This window comes from Girardinichthys multiradiatus, chromosome 23, assembly GCF_021462225.1.
Source record: "Girardinichthys multiradiatus isolate DD_20200921_A chromosome 23, DD_fGirMul_XY1, whole genome shotgun sequence".
Taxonomy (NCBI): domain Eukaryota; kingdom Metazoa; phylum Chordata; class Actinopteri; order Cyprinodontiformes; family Goodeidae; genus Girardinichthys; species Girardinichthys multiradiatus.
Window position 1 is genome coordinate 15455968 of NC_061815.1, and position 25908 is coordinate 15481875.

The 25908-nt window shown below is 42.3% G+C and overlaps 1 protein-coding gene across 1 annotated transcript in view; it reads right to left on the minus strand.

Moving 5' to 3' along the window:
• The window catches only part of efnb1 (ephrin-B1), a 76388-nt gene that overhangs the window by 24396 nt on the left and 26084 nt on the right, over positions 1-25908 (minus strand). Inside the window, 1 exon segment of the mRNA XM_047353627.1 lies at positions 19970-20247. Within this exon segment, the coding sequence (XP_047209583.1) occupies positions 19970-20247 (278 nt within the window).

The window sequence follows — 25908 nt, forward strand, 5'->3', positions numbered from 1 at the left end:
ATGCTTCAGATCAAAGCACATTCATGTGTTACAATGGCCCAGTCAAAGTCCCAACCAGCTGAGAATCTGAGGTAAGACTTGACCATTAGTGTTCAAAGACATTCTCTAGCCAGTCTGACTAAGCTTGGACTATGCTGCAGATGAAACAGAAGTGAAAGGTGGTTCTAAATGTTGATTCAGAGGGCTGACTACAAATACGCATCACATTTGGATTTGGAAAAGCTTTTAAAAACCATTTATAATTTCCCTCCCCTTAACAATTACAATACATGCAACTTTGTGTTGATCTATAACATAAAGTCCTAGTAAATTGTATTGAAGTTTATGGTTATAACATCAAAGAACATTAAGAAGTTCAATAGGTGGTACAGTTGTACAAGGCACTGTATAGACTTTATTCCAGAGAAGTCAGCTGACACCAACAAATACATGTTCACACACACACGCAGGCTGCCTGCATAGCCAAAAGATCAGGCAGGACTTAAAAGCTCCTCCAGCAGCAAAATTACAGGGTACCTCTAAATCCTCCCGGCAGAAGGCACTATGCTATAGCATGGGGCGGGGATGCTGTGGAGGAGTGAGGTGAAATAGAGGTGTGTGGTTTTTTTATGTGTGCATGTATGAATGTATATTAGAGAAGTAAAAGTTGGGCTTGTGTGTGAAGCACAGGGTGAGGAAGGGCAAGAGAAGATGCAGATGTGTGAGATTTTTTTTCTTCTTTTCTTAAGGCTGGAAAAAAGTGCAGGAGCTGCAGATGAGTGAAGCCTGATCTGTCTGATGTTTGCATGTTAGTGTGTGTGTGTGTGTGTGTGTGTGTGTGTGTGTGTGTGTGCATGTGTGAGTATATAGGACAGCATACATATGTCTGCGAAAGGAATATGGAAGGAGGTGATGAAGTGAGGGGTTGAGGGGAGGAGGGACCGCTGGGCTGAGTTTGGAAAGAAGAAGAGGTGGGAGGTGATCGCTCTCTGTTTAAGTGGAGGAAGCATATGTGCTTTGGATTGTATGCACGTGTGTGTGAGTGTATGTGTATGCCAGCTTTCTTCTCTCACTCACACTCAGAATGTCTCTTTAATGCTCCATTAGACTCCTTAAATGTGTGTACTTTGGATTCTGTGCACATCTGAATAACTGTTGAAAGTTTCAATGTGTGGGTATTTGCACTTATCTGTATAATGTCTGCATGCACTGCAAAATGTGCAAGTGACTAAAAACGCATGTGTCTATATGCTCACAAATATTCATGAACTAATTCATTTTTCTTACTGACGACGTGTTTGGATGTGTGTGGTCTGTGGACATCAGTCGAAACAGTCCCACATTGCCAAACAAAAGCTTGGGCATTAAGGCCCTGTACAGCCAGCACCATTGGGTCTACTTATGACAGCTTTTAACCTCTGCAGAGGACCTGTCAGCAGCTCCCAAAGTGTTGTTGTGTGTTGCAGAGTGAGTGTCTGTGCAAAGACTTAAATCCTGCAGTCAGAGAGAGATTCAGCATCACTTCACTGTGGGTGTCTGTTGTGTCACCTCTACAGCCGAGCCAGTGAGCATACCTTTTATCTGCTTGTACTTTCCTTTTCCCTAAGCAAGCCACAACCCTGCACTCCCATGCAGAACAAAAGCTCCCCACGTATCCACACACTGGGTCTGGACCACATCTCCAAGAGGCTTTTTTGAAGATCTTGAGAGGTTACATATGTGCGCCGAATTTCACAAACCTCGATCAAAGCAGGAGCACAGCCTGACTGTTTGAAATCAGGGCACAGTGGATACATTTAGCCATAGCCACAAAGATTTTACATGGATGTTCCTTATTTTTGCTGCATTAATGGTAGTCATCTCCAATGTGATGCAGACCCAATCATACAGTATGAAATCAGTGCCTATAATTAGACTGGAGCTTCATTTACCAAAACTGTGTGCTAATAAATCTGTAACTCTAGCAAAGCCACACTCTCAAGCAAACAGTGACAGTTTTGTTAAGCAACATCAGCTTATGTGTCACCTGATACAGTTTTATGCTGATACAGTCAAAAGGGTCAGAGTGGCATCTATGAGTAAAACATGGCTATATCTTATCAGTGGGAGAAGTTTAGGTTATGTTGCAATTTTTTTCATGATGTTCTTGTTTTAAATCTGCCTACCAGCCTACTAAACTTGATGTACAGTGGGGTTACTTTGCCTTAGTTCTAGCAGTTTCTTATTTCATGGAGAAAATTAAAGAGTTCGGAATCTGGCCCCGCCCACACCCTTTGATAAAAAAATGTGGCTTCTGATACCTTTCACGCTCTAGTAATATTTTAATAGTATAATAAGTACATTTTAAGCTGTTAAGTAAAATCCCTGGGAGTGTGTTAAAATAAAACGTGTATTAGGTCAAATTGGCAGCTTTGATCCAAAATGGCTGACTTCCTGTCGGGTTTAGGACAAACCTCCTACAGACATTTTTGTCCACCCTGCAGAATTCTATATGAGAACCGATTTTCAAATCTCGCCAAAGAAGTGGTCAGATGGGGGCGTTGTCAAGCAATTCTGTCAAAGTAGGTTTTTTGGTTTTTTTACAACCATTTATACAAAAAAATGTTTGTCAAACCAGATGTGTGAGTAAAATGTTATTTTTACAAATGTTCAGGCTTTCAAAAATCAACTCATTTGACATCAGAAGAAACTTAATACTCAGTATTTCAATTCCATCATTTGAATTATCATCTTTGAATGGTCCTCACAAATTGGAAAGTGAATTATTTATTTTAAAAACAGCTGAAATAACACACACAAATTTCCATGAGGTTTTGAGAATCCTCATACCTCCAAAATAGGAACTTAATTACAATAAAACACATTAGAACCTTGGTGGCACTACCCTCTGTGTCACCACCAAGGGCAAAGGGCACTGGAAGGTCAATAGGTTCACATCCTGGTTCATGGGGGGCAATGTCCAGCATGTAGTGGCTCATGAAAATACAAACTCCTGTAACTGCACACCAGGAATTGCATAATTTGACAAACAGTAGCTGAAATGTTGTGTGTTGAAAGGAGTTAGTTTAAGAGAAACTGGGTCAGACCGAGAAAAAAAATGTATTTCACCTTCCTATTGCTGTTAGCTAAATACGGGTATAAAATGTCAAAATGCCGATTGGCAACTTTCTGTTGGGTTTAGGTCATACTGTATCTCCAAGAGACGTTTTGTGCCTCTTGAAGAGTTACGCATATGCACAATTTTTCCTAGATCTATCTCAAACTGGTCCGAGAGGATCTAGTCTAGGTGGTGCTGTGCAGCAATTTCTATGTGCAAAGTTTTGGGAGTTTTTGGGAGTGTTTAGGCCTCCAAACAGGAAATTCCTTTGACATAAGAAGAAATAGGATAATAAACACTTCAATGCATTCGCACCCTTACTCACAATAGTGTGAAGGACATTGTCCTGCATGCACAGGCACATCAAAACACACACTTCTGTAAGGACACATGAAGAATTTCCACATGCACAGACCCAAGCCTACATGCAAGCAAGTAAACACAAATATACACACACAACGTGGGCTGTGTGTCGGATCAGTTGGAGATAAAGGATGCAGAATAACAGGAGGACCTTGGGGAGCGGAGCAAGTCATCTGTTTCAAACATGAACAGACTGAGCGCGCTCCAACATGACATGATGTGGACAGACTCATTTTAAAGTACATTGCCTTCCGAGTCTCTCCAGTGACTCCTGCTCTGCCCCGCCTTTACCTAACCACTCACACATCCACTGAACAGACGCATACGATTGAATGAGGGTCTGCTCAAGGTGTGCAGGCACTCCTCTAGGCTGAAGCCCACACAACCTGACAGGTGTACACCAAGGGACTGCAGAATTTTAAAAGTGGTCGATTGGTGCATTAAAACTCTGTAACCCGGGTGTGAGGACTTACTGCAAGTAATGCTTTAAGCTGATGCAAACAGCATTCAAGATATGCAACACGACGCCAGCACCCAAGGCACATTCAATAACTATTCCAGAACCATAACGACTGACTGTAAAATTAAAGCCTACAAAGACTGAACCGCTCCCAACATGGAACGTTTTAGGTAGCAGTTTCAACATTACCAGTTATTTCAGCTGTAATATAGTCTGTTGTGTGGAGCGTTTTGCCAGTAGCCCACACAGTACTCCCTAATAACAGAGTAGCTAATTGGCAGTAATGGCTCTTTTCACCAATATCATCGAGTTGCAGCCCCGGAAAACCCCAACAGTTTAGTGCAAATCACTTGCAGGCTAAAAACTGGGAAAGGAGCCTGAGAAAGTGACAGCGGCAGCTTCTTTCATCTTCACATCAACTCATTGTTCAGTTAAAGGAAGAAATGCTGGTTTAATCATACAATAGCTTGAGATGAGCTTAATTTTTCTTTGTTCACTGTAAACGTCGATCCACATTTATTAGATCATTATATTTTAAAAATTGCTGCTCCTGTCTTCTTTATACACATATTAACACCCTTAAACGCACCAAACAGGCAGGTGAACAAACACTCCTTGAGTGACAAACACACACACACACAATTGCTCCCAAATCCCCCCTCTCAGATGCTGCATCATTTGACAAACAGCAGCTGAAATGTTGAATGTTGAGAGGAGTAAGTCAAGGAGAAACTGGGTCACAGAGAGAGAGAAACTGTGTGTGTGTGTGTGTGTGTGTGTGTGTGTGTGTGTGTGTGTGTGTGCACCTTTCTTGCACCTTCCTATTGGTGCAAGTTAAAGGTTAGGACAGATGCAACACATGCTGAGGCACAGACTCACTCACAAACACAAAGAGCTCCAAAAAGCTAAAGGTTAATATTGTTCATGTGGGAGTAGCTGCATTGCTGTTTAACTCGCTTCCAAACATTATGTATGTGTGCGCAAGGCTTGTTTGCAGCTAACAATGTGTGCAGTTAACCATGAGCACACAGTTTCATCCTTGTTAAAGTCAGGAGGTGGCTGTGCATTATTGTTTTATTAATCCCATCACGGGCCCAGTTTTTTGTTTCTCCCTTGTCACAGAAACAGATGCCCAATATTTCTTTTTTCAAATGACCGTCCATTAATCTATATCGACGATCAGTCAACATGACTTTTAAACCTGTACTCCGGCTCCGACTTTCATCCCTCTCCTGCAGATACATCTTCATTTGTTATGAGAAACTTTGGTGAGCTGACTGATCTCCTTCTGTCACTATATCAAATTAAAAATCCATCCGGCAGCTTTACCATATACAGCAACCTGGAGTTATTATACCACTTGAACTTCTTCACATCTTGTCACTTTACAACCAAAGACTTCAATGTGTTTCATTGGGACTTAGTGTAATAGAGCAAATACATAATTTTCATGTGAAGAAAAATTATTCTCAGTTTTCAAAACTTTTCACAAATACATAGCAGAAGTGTGGCCTTCACTTTTAATGTGATTGCTGTAAGGTGCAGATCTTTTTGGGAAATGTTTCTGTATTTAGTTCCATCCATTATCCTATAGTCCCTGACCAGTTTCCCTGTCCCTGCTGGAAAAAGGCATCCACACCATGATGCTGCCACCACCACGTTTCACTGTTGGCATGGTGTATTCTGGGTGATCTGCTGTGCAAGTTTTCAGCTACATGCAGCATATTGTATGCAGGCCAGAAGGTTCAACTTTTGTCCTGTCTGACCAGAGTACCTTCTTCCACGATTGCCACGTCCCAACGCATCATCCTGCCATGTCCACATAATAGAAAGAAATTAGCCCTGTTTTGAATACAATGTACGGCAGGCGTTTGCCCCTATTGGAAAAATACTACTTTGGAACACCATCTGACTTTCAAAATAGAAAAATCCATCTACTTTCATAATCCTTAAATACACAGCTGTGCATCATTAAAAATGTGCATTATTTTCATCCAGTTAATTATATATTCTTTAGATTAGGTTTGGGACCACTTTGTTATTCCTTCCATCGGAGCAGCAGATAAACTCCATGGTTCCAAAGATCTGCAGAGAGAGAGGGCTCCGTCTAAATGCAGTTTTTTCTAGTATGCCATTATGGTAAGAGATAATTAGTAAGTCACTCATGTTCAATGGAAAACTACCGTTATCCCTTTGTTTGCACCACTATTAAGAAAATGAGGGGTCCAAGCACCATGCAGTTAGCCTAAAATGCCTATTTTAACTGATATTTAACATTCAAACCTTCACTGTAAAGCAAAGTGCCTGCTCACAACGAGTACAGCTGCCATTATCCTATTACTTTTCCCCCTGAGAATGCCTTTGTATGAAGCTTAGCAAATGAAAAATCCTGGAAGTTATTTCGTAAGTATTAGTGGGTGGTACTGGCATCGTCAGGTTACACATGTACAATCAGCTGACAGATGTATACAGAAGGCCTCTTAGTGAACTTGTTTCTCAGCAGGAAGCTCATTGATGTTTTTTGTCTTGCTTCATTTGCACTGATAATCAGATGAGTTGAACCATGGTTCACTCGCTTAATCCCAGTTGATGATAAAATGGGTCCCCCTCCCCTTCACCCCGCTCGTCTTTTCTCTGGCCTTTTGAGACTGTCTGAGAACGGTGATTTGGGACTCGACTCCAGAAAGGAGTCGATCCACCTAAACATCCGTGAGCCACAAATCAACGTGATAAAAGAACCGCTGGGATGGATCGGAATGTTTAGAGATAGCGGTGGCCTGTCAAAGGGCACGAGGGTCTGAAAATCTCAACTGACTGAGGAGGTACTTTGCGATCGAACTCCCTCCTGAGGGAAACCAGAGCCAAAGAAATGAAACTAATCAACAAGCCCCAGTGGTGGCGGATGAAATATCTAGAGCTCCCACCTCTCCTGCTGGTGGATGTAAAATATGATCTAAAGGGGATTTGGGGCTTTGTGTGCATTTACATAAATGTTTTAAGATGATTTATTGTGCATGCACATGTGGAACAGTCTGCTTGTACACAGCATCCATTCATCGTCCACAACAACAGCAGCTTCATTTTCACTGACCTTTTCAATCTGGCCTCTGGAAGAGAGTTATGACAACCGAGCCGGCCTTGTGTTGCACAGCACAATAACACACATCAGCGATGGGGAAACAAACAAACAAACAAACAAACTAACAATAACTCCTACCGCAGGCTCTGGGCTTTCGATCTAAAACAGGTGAGGCAAGGCAACATCGGATGAGTTATTCATAGTGCAAAGGAGCAGTAGCGTGGAAGGAATGGGGATATGCAGTGCTTTCAGCTGAGCTATACACACAGGAAAGGTGAAGGAAATTAGCAAAATCCTCACAATCTGAGTGGTGGAAACAGTCAATGGAAATCAATGACGTTTATGCCTGCAATATTCCATGAACAAATTGCTGCCTAATTGCCTGAGCAATAGATTAGAGCAGAGAGTAACCTGTAAAGGTTGGAGGAGAGACAGAGGGTGTACTTGTGATGGAGAAGAGAGCTGATGTCAGCCCATCTGTTGTCTGCAGAATCAAAATCTGCAAAAAGGTCGAACAAAGACAGGGATAGGTGTGTGGGCACGCACCTGTCCCTGTGGGTGGTTTTATTATTTATTTCTGGATGTGGACATCTATGTGTGCCCAAACCTCCGTGGGGGAACTACAGGTACCTGCTAACATGTTAGGGGAGCTGACTGCAGCCAACATTGTTTCCAGTCAGCTCTAATGCACAGTGACACACACGTACACAAACACACACAGAGACACACGTTGACACAGAGACAGTAAAAAAATGCAGGGGGGGTGATATGAAGTTAATGTGTAAAGTCCCAGAGCTCCCAACACACCTCCAAAATGCAATGAGGTTTCTCTAGCCTTGAGACGCAAGAAGAGGGAAAAGAGAAGCCGTTCCTCCCCTTCCTCTGGTACTCGGCAAAACCTCAATCAGAGAGCACAGCAGACCACAGAGAAAAGGGCCGCTGATTGCATCGTAATGCGCACAAAGCCGGTACATCCACATGTGTGCGCTCACACTCTGATTGCGTCCCACCACCCAGACTTCCAGTCGCTCCTCTCTGCTCGCCTCTTATATCGCTTACACGGTAAACCCGCGCTGATCGGGGATCAGTGTTTTTTCGGCACGGGACGGTAAAAGAGTTTAGCAGCTTAACTTCCCCTTAGAGAGAGAGGAGAGAGGATCCGGACGCCCTTTGCTCTCCCCACCCCAACCCAAACACAAATAAACGGCTACAACAGAAAAATGTCTGGCAGACCCAAAACAATTTCCTGTGGGATCTGTCTATGCGGATGGACGGGACGGGAGGAGGAGGAAGGCTGAGATGTAAGGCGGAGAGAAAATAGGTGGAATGGTAAAGGTGGATGGAGTGTAGATATGGGTCAGTTTCAGAACCTCTCGCCTAGTAGTTTTGACGAGATATTACAGAAAGTGTAGGAGTCACAAGGGATTTTCGCACAAAGAGTGATGCAGCACTCCCCCTCCCTTGTTTGAAGCTAAACACTGCAGCTCAGCTGACTGAAAAACTACACGTATCGCTCCCTTACAAGAAAGACAAATATGACTGCTTGGAAATATTTCCATTTGGAAAAACATAGATAGTCATGGTGTAGAAACTAAAAGAGTACCACAATTCCAACACTGTTTTAAAACAACTGGCAAGCAACAACAAGCAGCCGACTACAAGCTCCACTTGAGCAAGCTCCATCTGACAGACAGAGAGCTGTGGTTTGAGATCAGCTATTGGCCGGAGAAGAAGTACACTGAGAATATGTGTTGTTGGCAAAAACGGAAGGGGAACAACCTCAAGACGTCTAAGATGGAAATGGAAAACTGCATGTGGCGATTGATTAAGATTATGAGCTATATTGTGTAATTTTGTGTTTATGTGTTGTTGCTTTCTTAGATAACAATACACTATTGTCCAAAACAATTCTCACAACTGGAGTTTTCTCCAGTTGAATGGAGAACTGAATAACCCAGCACGGCGGCCTGTCCAGGATGGGCCAATGGATGGATGGATGGATTGCTTTTTTGTTTCATGTTATCATGGCCCTTGTCTGATGGAGAGAAAGAATAAGTTGCAGGAAGAACATTTGGGAGAGAGAGAAGAGGGAAAACTCTTGAACACCAAACCATTGAGTCACTGTGAGCCTGTGAACTACACAGCACATATTTATTTGAAGACATGTTTCTTCCCCGCATAGATCCATCATGGCGTGCATGAACTCTGAGAGCGCATACGCTGCACCTATGGGACTGCTGACTGAAAGGGTGGCATACTCAGCCCAGCCGTGCTTGTTTTAAAGGTGCACTAACGAATGCACAATGCTTATACCAGCTCCTATTAGCACAAGCAAATCTGTGAAGGGAGGATGAGTGAGGCCAAATTGTTTTTTTGTGTGTGCATCTATTTGCCTCCTACTGTGAACATATACATATGATGAATTTGCTTATGTGGCTTTGTGCTTATTTATGTCTGTGTGCTTGTGCGCTCACACGCTTCATTGTGTGTTTGTCGGCTCCTGTTACTGTGTTTGTGTGCCTGTGGTCATGCTGGAATGGAACCTGGACATTTTGCCACTGAGCTGAATTCACAAAAACAAGCTCGGCCATGGCCCTGAAGAGTAGTATTTAGACTCTGTATTTATGCGTCGGACAACCACAGTAATCTCTATCACCGCCTCGTGATTCATGTTTGTTTGCTTAACTCAGAGCTGATTCGATTCCATCAAGAAGCCCCCGCTTTCTTTTTTTTCCCCTCCTTTCTCTCCCTCCCCCTGGAATGCTCTCTGCAGAAAAGTTCACGCCGTTTTCGGTCAGATTTTCATCAGCCATCCCTCATCGAAACTGACCGAGCATGCGGTTGTTTTTCTTTTTTCTTCTTCTGAGAGGATGCAACATTAAAACTAACAGCCCCTATAATTATACATCCATATTTCTCCGATGAGTTTGTGTAAACAGGCCTGGGCTCTAGCTTGGGGGAGGCGGACCTCTTTTGGCAGGCCTTGGCTGAGGGTGCCACTGAATGGCTGTTGGAAAACAAAGCCATTTCAGAGCGTGCCTTGGAAAGACAAACCACTGTTCCAGGACTGGAAGAGAGGGAGAGCTAGCTGCAATCTGACAGACAGAGAGCTGTGATTTGAGCTCAGCTATTGGCCGGAGAAGAAATACATCGAGAATTTCTGTTGTAGGCAAAAACGGAGGGAGAGCAACCTCAAGACGTCTCAGATGGAAATAGAAAAATGCATGTGCATATGCATGTCCATAAACTGCGTGAATATTTTTTAGTGTTTGGTTAAAACATTTATTTTCTTCACCCAGTGACAGAGCCGGCCCAAGGTTGTATAGGGCCCTAATCAGAATTTCACTAGGGCCCCCAATTCCAGTTCATATTATTTATTAAATAAATAGCAGTAAATAACTTATGGAGAATAGGCTATTTATCTCACTCACTCATTTGGTCTGCCGGCCATGTCTGGTGTACAGCATGTAAAGCAGCATCAGCAGTGTAGGGCAGGAGGTACCCACTTTCATGTATTCTCTGAAGAGCTTGCAGTAAAATGTCCATGAACTGTGACTCCAGAAGCGCCCTCCAAACTATGATTTTGTTTCTATATATATATTCCCTTGAATTAACTGCTTATTTGGATCTAGCATGTATCCATATTTTGTGTGAGTTGTGTGAGAGATCTTGAGGATCCCTGCTGTCCTGGGCGACCTAAGCAGTAGCTTAGTTTGCTTATGCCTTGGGCCGGGTCTGCTCAGTGATGTGAACTCAATAAAGTAGTGTTACTTTAATATAATGTTACTCAAGTAGAAGTAAAACATATGGTGAAGTAAAACGCCTGTAGAAGTGCATTTTTTCAGAAAGCTACTCAAGTAAGTTAAACTCACTACTTCTCACCTCTGCGGGTCAGCTGGCTGAAAAACCAATGCTATTAATGGTTTGGAAACTATAGGAGCAACACCCATGTTTTCCTATGAAATATTAAGATAATAACATTAAAACGACAATGGCTGGCAATCATCAGACTGCAGGTTCTAACCCCAGTAGATAACCTTAATAATCAGCAAGTTTGTAATACATTGAAGTGTTTTTACTCCGGATTATGATACTGTGAGAATCACATCCTGGCCCAAGCCTTTCATGGATCCTGAAGTTCATTCTTCCGACCTACATTTACTTTTCCTAATCAGCACTAACTCCAAACATGCGCCCATCAATCACCCTTCAGACGTTCTCCTGCTTTTGCTTGAAGCTATTTTGGACTTGCAGAAGCACAGGGGCGGTTTCAGCTCAGCAGATGAATTTTAAGAAAACCAGTATGCTGCTTTCAACAACTGTAAATTGCCTTCAGAGAGGAGGATGTTACTCAGCAAATAAGTTTGTTTGCGTGGAGCCGGAAACAAAAATCAACGCTGTTGTTTCTCTCCGAGTTTGCTTTGCGGTCTCTCGTGGTCTGCGTGCTGAGAGGAGATCTGAGTAATCAACCAAAATGAGTTGAACACAGACCTCCCACCGCACCTGCACGTATGTACACATGCACGCACGCATACACACACACACACACACACACACACATACACACACACACACACACACACTCACACAAACTCAGAAACATAAGGGCAGAATAATGGAGGGGTTTTTTGAAGAGTGGAATAAGAGTCAGCACGGTGTGCAAGAGAGCGAGAGAGGTCTTGCATGCAGGATCAAATATTCTAATAAGATAAGCATGGAGCAAAGTCGAGGAAGGGATGAGTATCTGTGTTTGGAGCCGACTAATTGAGATGAATACATGAATATATCAGCTTCATCTAACAGCGCGGGCCAAACCGTAACCAATGGTTACCATTCACTTGTACAGCCATGGGAGCAGCCTGCCTCTCTGAGGCAGAGTCCTCATGCCCCACCACCACACATCCCCTCCACTCTAAACAAACTCCCCTGTAATAAACGAAAGGCAATAACCAGCGACAATAACGCTGTGCCTGCTAACCCTCAGCGAATGAAATATCCAAAGGAGAAGTAGCAGAGGCAGCCTGGATAGATTTGCAAAGCAAGCAGAAAGCCATATATTACACTGGCACACTAATAAACACTGGGCTGTATTCACTCACATGGGGGTTAAATCCCCTTATCCCCAGCCAGGCTCCCCCGTTGGTGCTAACCTGACCTGTTGGCTGGCTTTGCTTTGAAAATGAAATCCGTTAAAGGTTGCTGATTAGCTGCTTTAAACGCAAAGCAGCAACACAAATAACACCTTTTGAGTTCAGATCATCAGTTCCTACATCAGTTCACGGTTTTCTTTTGTGAACATCCTCTGATAATAAACATTGATCGTATATTAAACATTAACATGAATAAGGCAAAACCTTGCTAAAGTAGCCATGAAATTTTTCACATTTTGTCTCGTTACAACCACAGACCTCAGTGTATTTTATTTATGTTGTATATGATAAATTACCACAAAGACGTGTGTAACTGTGTAGTGCATGGGAAAGGTTAAATGGGTTTCTTTTAAGTGTGGCGTGCATTTGTCTTTGTCAAACACATACTATGATACACATAAATAAAAGACTTAGTTTTTTCTATGGGAATTTCTGACAGTTCTGTTTCTCTAAAGATGGACATTTTTGCTCGTTATTCTTTGCAAAATTGCTCAAGGACAAAGTATATTAACATCAATTTTTAGGTCTTGTTACAGATTTTCCATTTGATTTAAGTCTTGACTTTCACTGTGCCATTCTAATACATGTATAGGCTTGGATCTGGACCAAGCCATGGCATCAGAGTCCTGATGGAAGGTGAACCTCCATTCAAGTCTCGAGTCTTTTGCAGTCTCTAAAAGGTTTTCTTCCAGGATTGCCCTGTTAACTCCATCCATCTTCTCATCAAATCTGACCAGCTTTCCAGTCCCTGCTAAAGAAAAGCCTCCCCACAGCATAATGCTGCCATTACTGTATGTTATAGGTATGGATGATGTACAAACATTCCAGGCCTCCATTAAACAGATATATTCATACTGAGATTAAATTACAGGTAGAGTAGTCTTTACAGTATTTATTGATTAGGTTACTTATGAAGGAAATTGGTTTCACTGGATTTTATTTAGGTGAGTCCGATTAAATGGAGGCTGAGAGTAAATATACGACACATTTTTATTTGTTTCTGTAAAACAAATGGAAAACTGTGTATCATGTACTTTTCACTTCATAATTATATGCTACTTTCTGTTGGTCTGTTACATACATTCCTTATAAATTAAATTCAAGTATCCATTAAAGCTTGTGGTTGTAACATAACACAAAATGGAAAAGTTCTTGAAACATGAATACCTTTGTGAAGCACTGTATACAGGGTTGTTTGCTAAGAGTACAAATAACTATCTCAAGCCTATTAAATGCTTTAATGCCTATATTCTGAAAATTGTGCAATAAAGCATGTGTAAGCATCTCTTCCCTCTCATCAAAATGTTTCTGTCTTATTTTACAAAGAGGGGTTACCAGATGGTAACTGTTAGCACTTCACAACAAAGAACTTATGTAATTGGCAGTTAAAAATGTGTGAGTTATTTGCATCCCTGTAATCGAAAAATCAGCATGCATTCGACCTGACAGCTGCCTTTTTTTCCTAAGTAGCTTTGATTTAATAATAGTAATCTGATGTTGTCTCTAAAAGATGACATTTAATGCTTTTTCTAATGAAATTACTGGTATTGTGCTGCATCGTAGGCAAAATGCCTGAGATGTGTGTGTGTGTGTGTGTGTGTGTGTGTGTGTGTGTGTGTGTGTGTGTGTGTTTGTGTGTGTGTGTGTGTGCTTGTGCTTATGGGCTCCTTTGCAACATTAAAGTGAGTACTTACGTGGGAGAATATGCACATATGATGGAGGGCTGCTGTACATGCAAGTCAGGAAAGGATTTTGTGATCGGCAGCAGCAACGGGGCAGATTTTAAGCCTTGATCTTCAACTTCCTGCAGGGTGAAGGGGGTGACTTGTACAGCTGGGCAAAATTGCTGCTGCATGCTGGAAGCATATAGCATACCTTCAGGGGATGTAAGATGACAGGGGTGTGTCATGTGTGGCTGAGGAGAAAATACCACTGGCAGGAAGGAGGGACTACGATAAAGAGCACAACTGGTACTGATCTGTCAATATTAAAACAGCACAATATTTTTCCAAGTGAAGTCTCTCTCACGAAGCACTATCCAGTTGCTGTCAGCATAGGCCCCAAATGAAGGTGCTTAAAGCTTGACACCCTGTTGTATCCATGCTTGAGACGGGTATTTGGACCATGACAAAACCATGCTGGTTAAACTAGCATGGCTTTAATGTGGTGAAATCAGTCCTACTTATTAATATAAACCCTAAATACCAAGGGGTTCATTATAATAAGTTATGAGTAATTACAAAATGCACCATTAACATTCAATCTGGTGTTTATTTTTAAGAATCTTATTTTGAAGTACAGAAGGAAGTAGTCACCCTGTTGTGAGGACAGAGTTGGCTATTTAAGACTTCTTGTCTGGCTGGCTGACAGCGCTTGTTTATGTAACCATTAAGGAACCCTTCAAGCCTTTAAAGATATGAATAACTCAAGGAAACTCAAGAAACGAATGATTTGTAAACACATTAAGAATGGATATGACTGGATAATGATGCTAAAGTTAGCATCTGCTTTAGAAGGTGCTAAACTAAAGATGCAGAAAATTAGCAAGAATTTTAAAATAGCACAGCTATCAAACTGTTAGCTGCTACCGACATTAAACTAAAAAGCTAATTCACAATTTTTAATGAGTCCTAGCTTCACGTGAACATCTCTAGTTCAAATTCTAAGACACTTTGTTCAAAACTGAACTCTTTAATCGTATACCGAACAGGGATCCACAACAGATTCCTCTATTCTACTTGTAATACACAAAAAGCAGCTTTGGACTGGAACAAAAAGTTTTTCACTGATAACCGTCTTTTTATCAAACACAGTTAGTAATTTGTGAGACCTTTATTCCCTCTAATTTATCAGTGGAAACAATAAATTGAATTTCTTAGTATTTCCCAGACAAATACCATTAAAACAACATCTTCTGATTCTAGCAATTTGAGCCCAACATTGTCTCACGCCATGAGCTAGATGTATCAATACAACCCAACTTACTGATATCCAATATGGTTTCTAACCTTAATCGGAGAAGGTGAGCACTGAGCAGGTAACATCCAGTTAGTCAGATATCTTCTTAGGCTTTGTTTTTCAAAAGCTGGGTCAGCGCCCAGTGACTCAGTGAATACAACTTTTTTCTATTACAACTTATATGCAAATGTCCAAACACATAAACCACAACGAAGGAGGTTTCACAGGATTCACCGGAAAGTCTACTAATCTAAGCTCCAAGAATAAACTCAACTTCAGTGTTTGCTGTGAGCGCGCGTTATGTTATTTACTGAGGTGAGACAGCGTGTGCTCCTCTGTCACAGAACTCTGCCGATGAAGTCGGCACATGTAAGAGTCCCAGACGGATCGCTGCGATGCAGAGTGACAGCTGTCAGGAGGGATCAGGCTTACGCCTTCCCAATGCGTGGGAAAATCAAGACAGAGCAGAGGTGCATGTCGACAGGCCGCCTCTGTCTCCTGCTACGTGGCTTCAACTTTTTGTGTGGAACAGAGACTCGCCAGCTCAGCTAACCACAGCCAATCACAACACAAGTCATGCTGCATTATTTCAATGATGGGGGAGTGGCAATAATGAAAGAAAATGGAGGCTCAGTGATGTATTGCGACTCTCTGTGTATATTTTTATTATATATCTCTTACTCATTTTCCACACTTTGTTGCACATTTTCCCCATTTTATTTTTCTTTCCTAAAAGCCTCCTGTCCAGAATCACCTCGCCACTCACTCTCAGTCCTAAACACACCCCAGCCATTTTCCACACAAACAGCTCATTTGATATCCTGTGTTTAGACAACGCAATGAAATATAACCAGTTTGTTCAATGAAGCACCAGAGGGCTTAGATGGTGTGTGTATATACATGTTTGTGTGTGTGTGTGCGCAGGGGGCATGGGGTGCTGATAGACAGCACAAGCTGGTGCTGGTCTGGACTTTAGATCAGGCCAAAGTTATCATAGCTGACCCTCCTGTGGTGTTTCCGTGACCCCCCAACTTTGCATTGCAACCTTTGACCCCCCAGAGACTCCTGTCAGAGTGGGGCCGGGATGGACGGGACCAAGTGAACGGGGTCCCCTGCAGTGACACTGGGGCCAAAGATACATACTCAAACAAATACACACACAACGCGCACACCATTTGCTGTTTACATCAACCCACACCTTTTGTTGCCTCTTTGGCCCCATGTAAAGAGCCAGGGCATGGGTCGGGGGTCGGGGGTCTGGTGGACAAGACTTCTGCAAGATTTAGAGGAATGTCCACTCCTTATGCATCTTCCTCTCGTCTCCAATGGTGTCTGCCACGCTGCGCCGTTAATCAGAGCAGAAAAGCCGGTTCTTTATGGGCAGAGCAGATTTACGCCACTCTGCTGGCTGACCGGCCCCCATTCCCAGCAGATCCAGTGGGATAATTCACTCACATCTTCTACGTATGGATAAGCTGGCCTAAAGGGGGCTCAACAAGCACACACATCCACAGTGAACACTGTGAAATGAACAAGGGCCCAGTATGGGAAGGAGGTTTACCAAGGTTTACAAAACGTTATGGCTTCAAAAACACAAAATCTTGGGTGCGCAAGACACCAACTGGGGGTTCGTGAGATGCTTTTCAGAATCATTGTGATGTAACCCCTGAGGTGTATGGAGGGCAAATAGGCCACCAATATGGGGGGTTGCCAGTCTCTGTCACTGTTATTTTGGGGGTCTCAGGCAGAATTGTTTGGCAACCACTGACCTAAATGATTGTTGAAGTGTGTCATAGAGTATGCACAGGCAGCAGTAGTATAGATAAAACATAAAACATGCTCCCCTGCTGCAACGAACAACAACATTAACGTAACATGAAGACAGACACCCCATCTGATCACCACTGACATGCAAACATTACAGTATTTAAGCCCAATAATGATCCCCCATCAGTCGGATTCTGCGAGACCCAGCTGCCTCATGAAGGATTTACAGCTAGTTATGAGTTCACAGTTAGAAACACCGTGGAGAGTGTCACGGATTCTTCTAGTTTGCATAAAACAAACATCAGTTAGACCGGCACTGCACAGAAAAGACACAGGAGAGATGCTTACAGCGGTGCTTAAAAAATAAAATCAGCCTAAAATAAAGCTGACACATTTTGCTTTAATGTTGGAGTTAGCTGCTGTCAAGATGCATGCCCACGCACATGTCAGGAATAAAGTTAGTTAAAATATTTATGATGTAATCACCAGACAATACGCCGAGCAGACCTGTGAACAGGGGAAAGGCGAAGAAAGCGACAAGAATGCCCAAGGTGTTTTTTTTTTTGTTTTTTTTGGTGAAAAACATGTGGGCGTGTTAAAAGTTCAGAGAAATATCTCCTTGAAGCCACCCCTGCCATGTTGCCAGAGGAGAGACTATGAAAATTGTCACCTTGATAACATCTCAGGATTCATGCTTCCCCGCGTTCTCCCTGCGAGGGAGAGTTCACAAATATTTACTGAACTGCAACAGATGAAAAGAAAAATTTATGTGGGATTTGATTTATTTAATTTAGGCTGCATTTTCTTTTCTTTACATAGGAGGCTGTAAAAGAGCTGTTTTTAAAATAGAACAGCTGCAGTCACTTTCATATGTTTTTAAGGACTTTAAGAACTTCTAAAATGAGACACGAGGAAATTCAAACTCTCAATTGCTTTATGATATTCCAAAAATATTAGCTTAATTGGGTGACATTTGATGTAACAATATTATACGCCAGGCGTCATTAGCCGATATTGGTGGTGGGTTTGTTTTTGTCTCATGGCCTGCAGAGCATCTATTGATTTCTCACTGTGCCAACCGTTCTTTGGCATGATGCTGCTTGTTGCATATTAGTTCAGGCACAGCCTCTGTAATATGAGGATCATCTTTAATAATTTTACTGATTTACTGAAGAATCAATTTAAAATGTGGCTGTGGCACAGAGTAGCAGTATCATGGGACAAGCTCAACGACAGACTATAATTTAGAAAAAAAGGCTGTGAGAGAGCAAAAGCCTTGCAGCAGACAACAGGAAGGCTGAATGGAACATAGCAAAGTTGCCTTGTTGCATCGTTTCAAGCTTTCAAACTCTGCCTGTTATGTTAAATGCTGGATTTGGAACTGCTGGCAGCCTTTTTTAGAAATCTCAGATTTAAGGTAAGGTCTAAATTCTCTAGGCAATATATAAAAAGGCTGCGGTTTAGTAATGCTAGCCAAGCTACTGGCCAGTAAAAGAGGCTAAAGACAGTTTAGAATGCTAACTCCTCAATCACCTTTTTGTTTCAAAGCATTAGTAAAGCCGTATTTTACATCTTATGTTATAAGTTAGACGTGACATGACTCTGCTTTTTATATAAACTTCTCATGGCAAGGAGGCTTGTATCATAGCAATTAAAAAATATTTTAAATGAGCCAATTGGAGTGAGACCTGCAGCTCAGCTGGCATATCAACAAGTAGGTGTAAAGTATGGCATCCCAAAGCAAACACTTGAGTACAGTTTGGGATCTGTTTTAATAAACTGTGACAGATGTGTATGGTTTTATATTGCACTACTCATGGAGCTCCTCAGATTTCAGCAACAACACCAGATCCCATGTCAGGCGTCTGTCGAAGATATGATCAATCTTCTGTTTGAGCAGAGTAAAAATCTGATTAAGAAAAGAGGTTTACACAGACAGTTCTATATACCTCAAACGAAGTCAGAAGTAAGAGTTGAGAAAATGGCTTTTTTGTGTGTTTCTGTTTTTTAGCCTTTGGGAGTTTCAGCTAGAGGACTTTGATGAGGAGCAAACCGAGCCTCTTCTCATGCTGGTAAAAGCAGAATCCATTGAAGACCAGATTATTATGCAATGTTTGATTTCATTCTCGGTTTATGTGACAAGTGTACTTCCTACCTGATGTCTTGATTCATACATGTGGCCTTCAACATGAGCAATAAAGAGACAAACATTGGTTTGAGGTTGAAGCGAAAATGCCCCTCTAGTCCTCAGAGGCCTTGAGTCCTAATATCTATAAGTTTCATTTGAAACATTTATTATGAACTAAGCTGCGCTGTTTAAACATTTGGACATTATTTAATAAATAAAACCACTAACAAATCAGTCATTAGCACATTTGCTGTGCTTAAATGTTTGTCTCTGATGGACTGGTGACCTGGCCAGAGTTTTCATTCCAGATAGCCACACTGAAGTCAAAACATGTCTGTACATTAACTATTTATCATTGGAAATACTCATCTGTATGCTCTCTAGTTGCAAAGGTTTATCGATCACATAAAATTGCATGCACAGCTACTCTCAAAAGTGCTACTATCAATGTTGTATTTACAGCTCAGTGATCATAATTTTTAAGTAAGGATAAGGTTTATATTCTGATTTCACAAATCCAAGGCCTCGTCCCAGTATTTTTTTTTTCTTTGTGTTATGCTTTCACAAAGCAAAAGTAAGATAATTTTTGGGGGCATCACTAAAGATGATCACATTAAAACTCTTTTTAAAGTGTAATATGAGATGAGCAGGAAGTAAAATAGCTTAAAAGCACAAAGAAAACAGTGAAGTTTCACAGTTTTAGTCCTGTAATGACATGGAATATTTAACACCATAACCACCTCTGACCGCTCTGAGCTTAAGCAACGCACAGAAACTCCAGTTGTTGCTATGGGGCCGCTACAGCAGCCATTAAAATGCAATTTAACATGGAAATCCCGTGTGTAACTGCGTGTAACTGAGTGTGAAACTTAGAGATTATTACCCATGCTTTTCAGTCAGGCTTCTCTGGCTGAATGAAAGTTAAACCGCCAAACATCAACAAAAAAATCAAAAAAACAATCATTACTTTTTTCCCTAACAAACTTACAGGTGATGTAGTAGTTGACATTCTTCTTGAACTCCAGGCCCATGTAGTTGGGGCTGAATTCCTGGAATTTGATGGTGAACTTGATGTCCTTCTCAGGCTTGTTGCAGTTCACCAGTACGTTGGGGTCGAGTACTGTACTGCAACTCTCCGCCTGTTCTCTCTTCACCAGATACAGCTTGTAGAACTCGTAATCTCTTCCTTGGTCCGCTTTGGGACAGATGATATCCAGCTTGTCCCCGATGTCTGGGTAGATCACAAGACCTTTTCCAGGAAGAAACCTGCAGGGGGGGCAGAAAGGCAAAAAGACAGATTGTTACTTCCAGATAAACGAGAGCCACATAATTCTAGCACAGTTTATATAGTGTTAAGACTTTTAGCCCTGGAGAATTACAGGTTTAGATTGGTCTGACAGGGCCTTTAAGGCAAAAAAACACTACATGTAGCAGCTTGACGCAGTTTCAGAACAAGCCAACAGAGTGTTGCTTACAAATCCTCAGATTTTTCTCATACTTGGATGTGACGCAAAACATATTGAAAGTTATCAAGAAAGGATAAAAAGCTGCCGCGGTACAAAATGGCCGATGCAGATCGGATTCTGGAGAAGGAATGCAACAGGTTTGTTTTTCATAAGGCCTGTTCTTTAACATAATACCAACAATGCTGCTACTTCAAAAGGCTGTTTCTATAGGGAAAACAGTGTGCAGCGGTCAGATGGGAGGGTAAAGGCTTCTTGGTGCCACCACCCTCCTACCCCCGCCTGTCATGATCATCTACTGGAGGATTAAGATAATCCATCCGACCTTACAGTACCATTCCGCGTTGATTCTGCTGCCGACTCAATCAGATCAGCTTTTGTTCTCTTTTATTCACTAAAGGTGGGGAACCGGAGGAGGCCTGGTGTGTGTAAATGTGTATGAAGACTGGGGGCAAAGGTACACGAAGTGCAACATGGTGTGTTTGGCCTGTGCTGGAGTGTGTGTGCGTGCTGGAGCGTCAGCTAAAGGGCTGAGGTTGCACTTCTATTGGGGGAAGGATGGTGGGGGCAGATGGGCTGAATCATTGTTCTGGACTTTTTTGGGGCTTAAAACGTCAACATGGTTCAGCTCTGCTGTCCCAGTTAGCCAAGCATAAACCCAGACAGCCGGACTGACCACGGGTGTGTTTATGTACAAGCGTGTGTGTTTGTCTGTGTGTGTGTGTGTGTGTGTGTGTGTGTGTGTGTGTGTGTGTGTGTGTGAGAGAGTGTTGTGATCGCAGACAGTGAGCCCAGCAGCAGGGGCTATCTGCTAGATCTGCCCATGCCAGCGGATTTAAGGAGGATTTAGCAACGCGCGATGCATTTGTTGTTCTTTCTGATCCCTCACATTTTAACAAGACATCAGTGGCTGGGGGGCCCCCTCTCTATGTCTGTGTCGGTGTGTACACTCTTTTTCCCTGTCAGTGTATAATCTCACCTTATCTGTAGCCCCACATTTCATCATCCCACACATCGTTTCACCATTAAATAACCTGCTCTTCAGACAAGCAGAAGGGAAAGCCACGACCTCTACCAGTGAGAGATTGAGTATGTGGAGGGTAGAAATGCACAGACAAATCATCTGGTGGTTGGAATAAGACAAGTTTATATTGGAATGGCTCTGATCTATGATTCAGTGGAAACCAAAAATGAGATATTTTATTGATTGGTGAATGCACCATAGATAGCTGCTAATAGGTTACACTGACAGAACCACTCTTCTGTGTGGAAGATGTTACAGAAGACAACTTGCTATTTTCAGTTTGAGTGACTGCTTTCTGTAATTAGAGTTAGAGGAAGCACATGTCAGCTGTTCAGTAAGGCTGCTAGAAGATGGAATTAGATGTCAGCAGACATGAGGAAGCTGAACCTATTACAGCAAAGTTGCTTTGTTTTAACCCTTTGAAGAGTCCAATTCTGTATGACAACATGCTGGCTCAAGATGCCTTTGTGAATCTCACAGTTAAAGTTGGGTTCTATGTACTCTACAGCGAATACACTCAAAAACTGCTGTGATTAATGTTAATCTTGCTAACATTGTTTATAGCGGTAATGATGCTAAATGGGCAAAATGCTAAAATAGGATGTTAAAGATACTTAATCTCCATAATTATTTTCCTTTGTTTTACTTACATACACACAGTGTGACATCACCTTTGGTCCTGATATGAATAATTAATCATCAATAAGGACAGAATGGCTTCCTAAGGCTCCTGGATAGTTACAATAAATGAAAGGAATGAATGAATAATCTAACAAATGTGAGTTTTTCCTCTCAAATATTAGGTTGACATTGCTTTACTATGATCTGAAAAGCATTTGTAGGAAAAATTGATTATTGTGTGGTGTGGTGCACATTACATTTTGAAGTGTAAATAATAAGAAAAATTGTTAGCTATAGTCTGAATCGTAAAGGAGTAAATATGTAACACATTGTAGTTAGTTTTTATTTGTACAGATACCTCTGTCCAGAGCTGACCCGAGATTTGATGGGGCCCCAAGCAAAACTTTAACTGGGGCCTCAGTTCCAGTTTATTCGTTCATTCATCGTCTATACCGCTTCTTCCATAGTGGGTCACGGGGGAGGAGGTGCCTATCTCCATCAGTCCACTTGCGAGAGACAGAGTACACCCTGGACAGGTCGCCAATCCATTGCAGGGCAACTCAGAGACATACAAGCAACCATGCACACATGGTTGTTTGTCCTAAGGGCAATTTAGAGAGACCCATTTACCTAACAGACATGTTTTTGGACTGTGGGAGGAAGCCAGAGTACCCGGTGAGAACCCACAAGAGATCTATTGGCGTGTTTAGTTTGTCTGAGCTCGAATCTGAGAATGATGTTGAGCGTGTTCCAGTTCCGTCTGGTCCGATTTGTAATTTGCTGTGTTGCTAACAGCTATTAGCAATACGAGCCAATGACAATTTACTATTTTTCTTGTACAGTACAAACTCTGCCACTGGCCTTTGGAGATACGACCATCAAAACTGTTAATAAATAATGTGTACCTGCAACATTACTTTATATCCACAGAAGACATATTGGATATGTTTTCAGAGCCTTCTTCGACCTACAACTTTCCAAGCCGGAATTCCGCCATCTATCATGAGGACTTATTGTTTTACTTCTGACTAGAAACTTGGCAAATTCTGGAATAAAGAGAACGTAGTATTTATTGTTTGCAAGAGGTCAGGTGCTCCATGGGGACCCCTGCTGGCCTGGGGATTCAAAGCAGCTGCCTGACAGCTCTGACAGCATACAGCTTTTTCCTGTCTTTACAGAATTTTAGTGATCCAATGAGATAAAGCTTTTTGGGAAGTTTTTGAGAAATTTTTGTTAAGATTAAAATTTGAAAAAAAAAAAAGTTTTATCTTGTTAATGTTTGTCTTGAAATGTAAATCAGCAGATCAAAGCTTCAAGAAATCTAGGATTAGCAATCTCCCACAAAATCTGTGACTGGTGTATCTGTAGAGGGATCTCAGAGCTTTCTCATCTACTGATATTAACGACTGGCAAGGAACGAGCCATTGAACAAAAAGATTTTTAAAAAGGCCCCATTTTCTGAGGAAATACCCCCCGTGAAAATGAACATGATTGAATTAACATTCATGGCCAATTTTTCTAGAGGATAGCGGCATCGCCACCTAAATGACTTCATTCACAGGATATAGATGTGATGAGAAAATTGGAAAACAGTCATTTCCGTCACCCTTAAGATTATGATGCCATGATGAGAGCATGTGCGGATAGGAGGCCCTTCGTTCCACGCTTGGACGCGGGTGAGACTTTATTTTTCCGCTATTGTCTGACACTCCCAGGTTTGAGGAGGGGAGGCCGTTGGGGGTTCGGGGAAGGGGGTGGGGGGGTCATGCTAATTCGAGAGGCCGATGAGAGAGAGAACATGCGGTCTCCTTTGTCCTACTTCTCCTAATAATTTGCTGGTGCTCAGCAGCAGCACCCTGCCTATGCCTGCTTGTTTTTTGTGTTTAAGTAGACATATGTTTTCATGGATGTGTGTGTGTGTGTGTGTGTGTGTGTGTGTGTGTGTGTGTGTGTGTGTGTGCGTGTGTGTGTGTGTGTGTGTATGTGTGTGTGTGCGCGTGCACCCATAAACACACCGGTCCTGGGTACACGTGCATATGTCTGTGAAGACACAGATACAATCAGTCTCTAATTGGATCTACAAGATGCATCAGTGAGGCATAAACATGTCTCCATAGCAACCATAGGCTTTGTTATTGACCACCCCACCACCACCTCCACCATGTCTCTATTCGTACCCCAATCTCAGCCCCCTCTATTTCCACTCAGCAATCTCATTCTCCCCTCTTTTATCCTTTTCCTCTTATTCATCTCCTCAACATTTCCCTCATTTGGATTTTTTCTCTTCCCCACCCATCTCCATCTTCCCCCTCACTTTACAAACACACACATAAAAGAAAAACACCTACAGAAAACACAAGAAGGGGGAAATAAATTAAAATCAGGCCTCCATTTGTTTCATTCAACAAGTAGGTGTTTTATATTTGCTTTGTAGATTTCTCTTCCTTCAAAAATCCTTAAAAGACGTGCTTTAAAATTAAATGACTAACTCTGGAATATAACAACGGGCCTCATGTCCCACTTACTCTATTGTCAGAGTCGCAATAATTTAGATGAATAATTAAGATTTTCAAAATCTTAATATCCTAATATCCTTGAAGGATTTATCTCGCCCAGCCCCTGTCATTGATTCAATTTTCCGAGCAGGCCTCATGGTTGGCGGTTAGATAGCTATCCTAAGTGAATTCTCTGCTTCTGTTTCCCAGCCTTTGTTAACTGTCTGCTATAATGAGGCTCTGGCTGCTGTGGAGGTCTGGAAGCGCCATCGCAGATGGGAAAGAAGCGGCATAAAAGAAATAGGGCAGCAATTAGTGTTTAGCCCAGTTTAAAAGCCCTCCACTTGGCAAGCTGCAGCCCAGCTCCAGTCCAGGATGTGAAACTAAACTGGTGGGCAGGGACTTTGTCTCCTGTTTGTCTCTCAGTGGGCTTAATCAGCACCACTCCGGTGAAACACACAGCCACGCCATGGAGAGGAGGAGACGAGTGACTGAACGTTATTGTACTTCTGAAGAGGTCGAAAAGGGAAAAAGGGGGGAAAAGGGGAGGTTGAATTGCATCTTTCATTCTCGTTGTCTGGAGACCCATAAGACCTGTTGATGAAAGAAGTTGAAGTGCACAGAGGAAGAGTTGTGCGGATACAAATAATGTTTCTGGGAAATGACCCCATAACGCGAGAGAGCCTTTATCCCCCTCATGTCAAACGAGGTGGATCTGCCTGCACCAAACAAAATAAAAGGAATCATTTTCAAAACAACCAAATGAGGTTGGTTTTGTTTCATCTGGACAGCTCCACAGCATGCTCAATCCTGTAAAGAGCTTATCCAAACAGACCTACGCTGCAGCACAGTGGAGAGAGAACAGAGAACAACGAACCAAATAGAGAGGAGAACCCCCCTTCTCTTTCTTTTTGCATTCCACTGGTGAATATGAGCACATGATCTCACATATGCTACACCCCTCACACACTCACATTCACACACATATATACATGTGGAGGCACACAAAAGCACTGTGGGGTGCATCCTGGACCTTCCCAGCCCAACTTCCCAGCCACCCCCTATTCAAGCGCCCTGCCCTCACCGACTTTCAGATAAAACGCCGCCTACACTCAGGCCCACTCAAAGCCCCTTACAGAGCCTCAATCCACCCCTTCCCCCTGTGTTCTCAACCCCCGTCCAGTCAACTCAAGCCTCTGCCCTGAGCTGCACTGGCAGGCAGCCTCTGTAGCCAAATGAATGGACCCAGGAACCCGGAGAGAAAGAGGCTGGGACGGCTCATATCAACTGAATGGTCTCAAATTGATTTGTTCCTCCTGAGCAC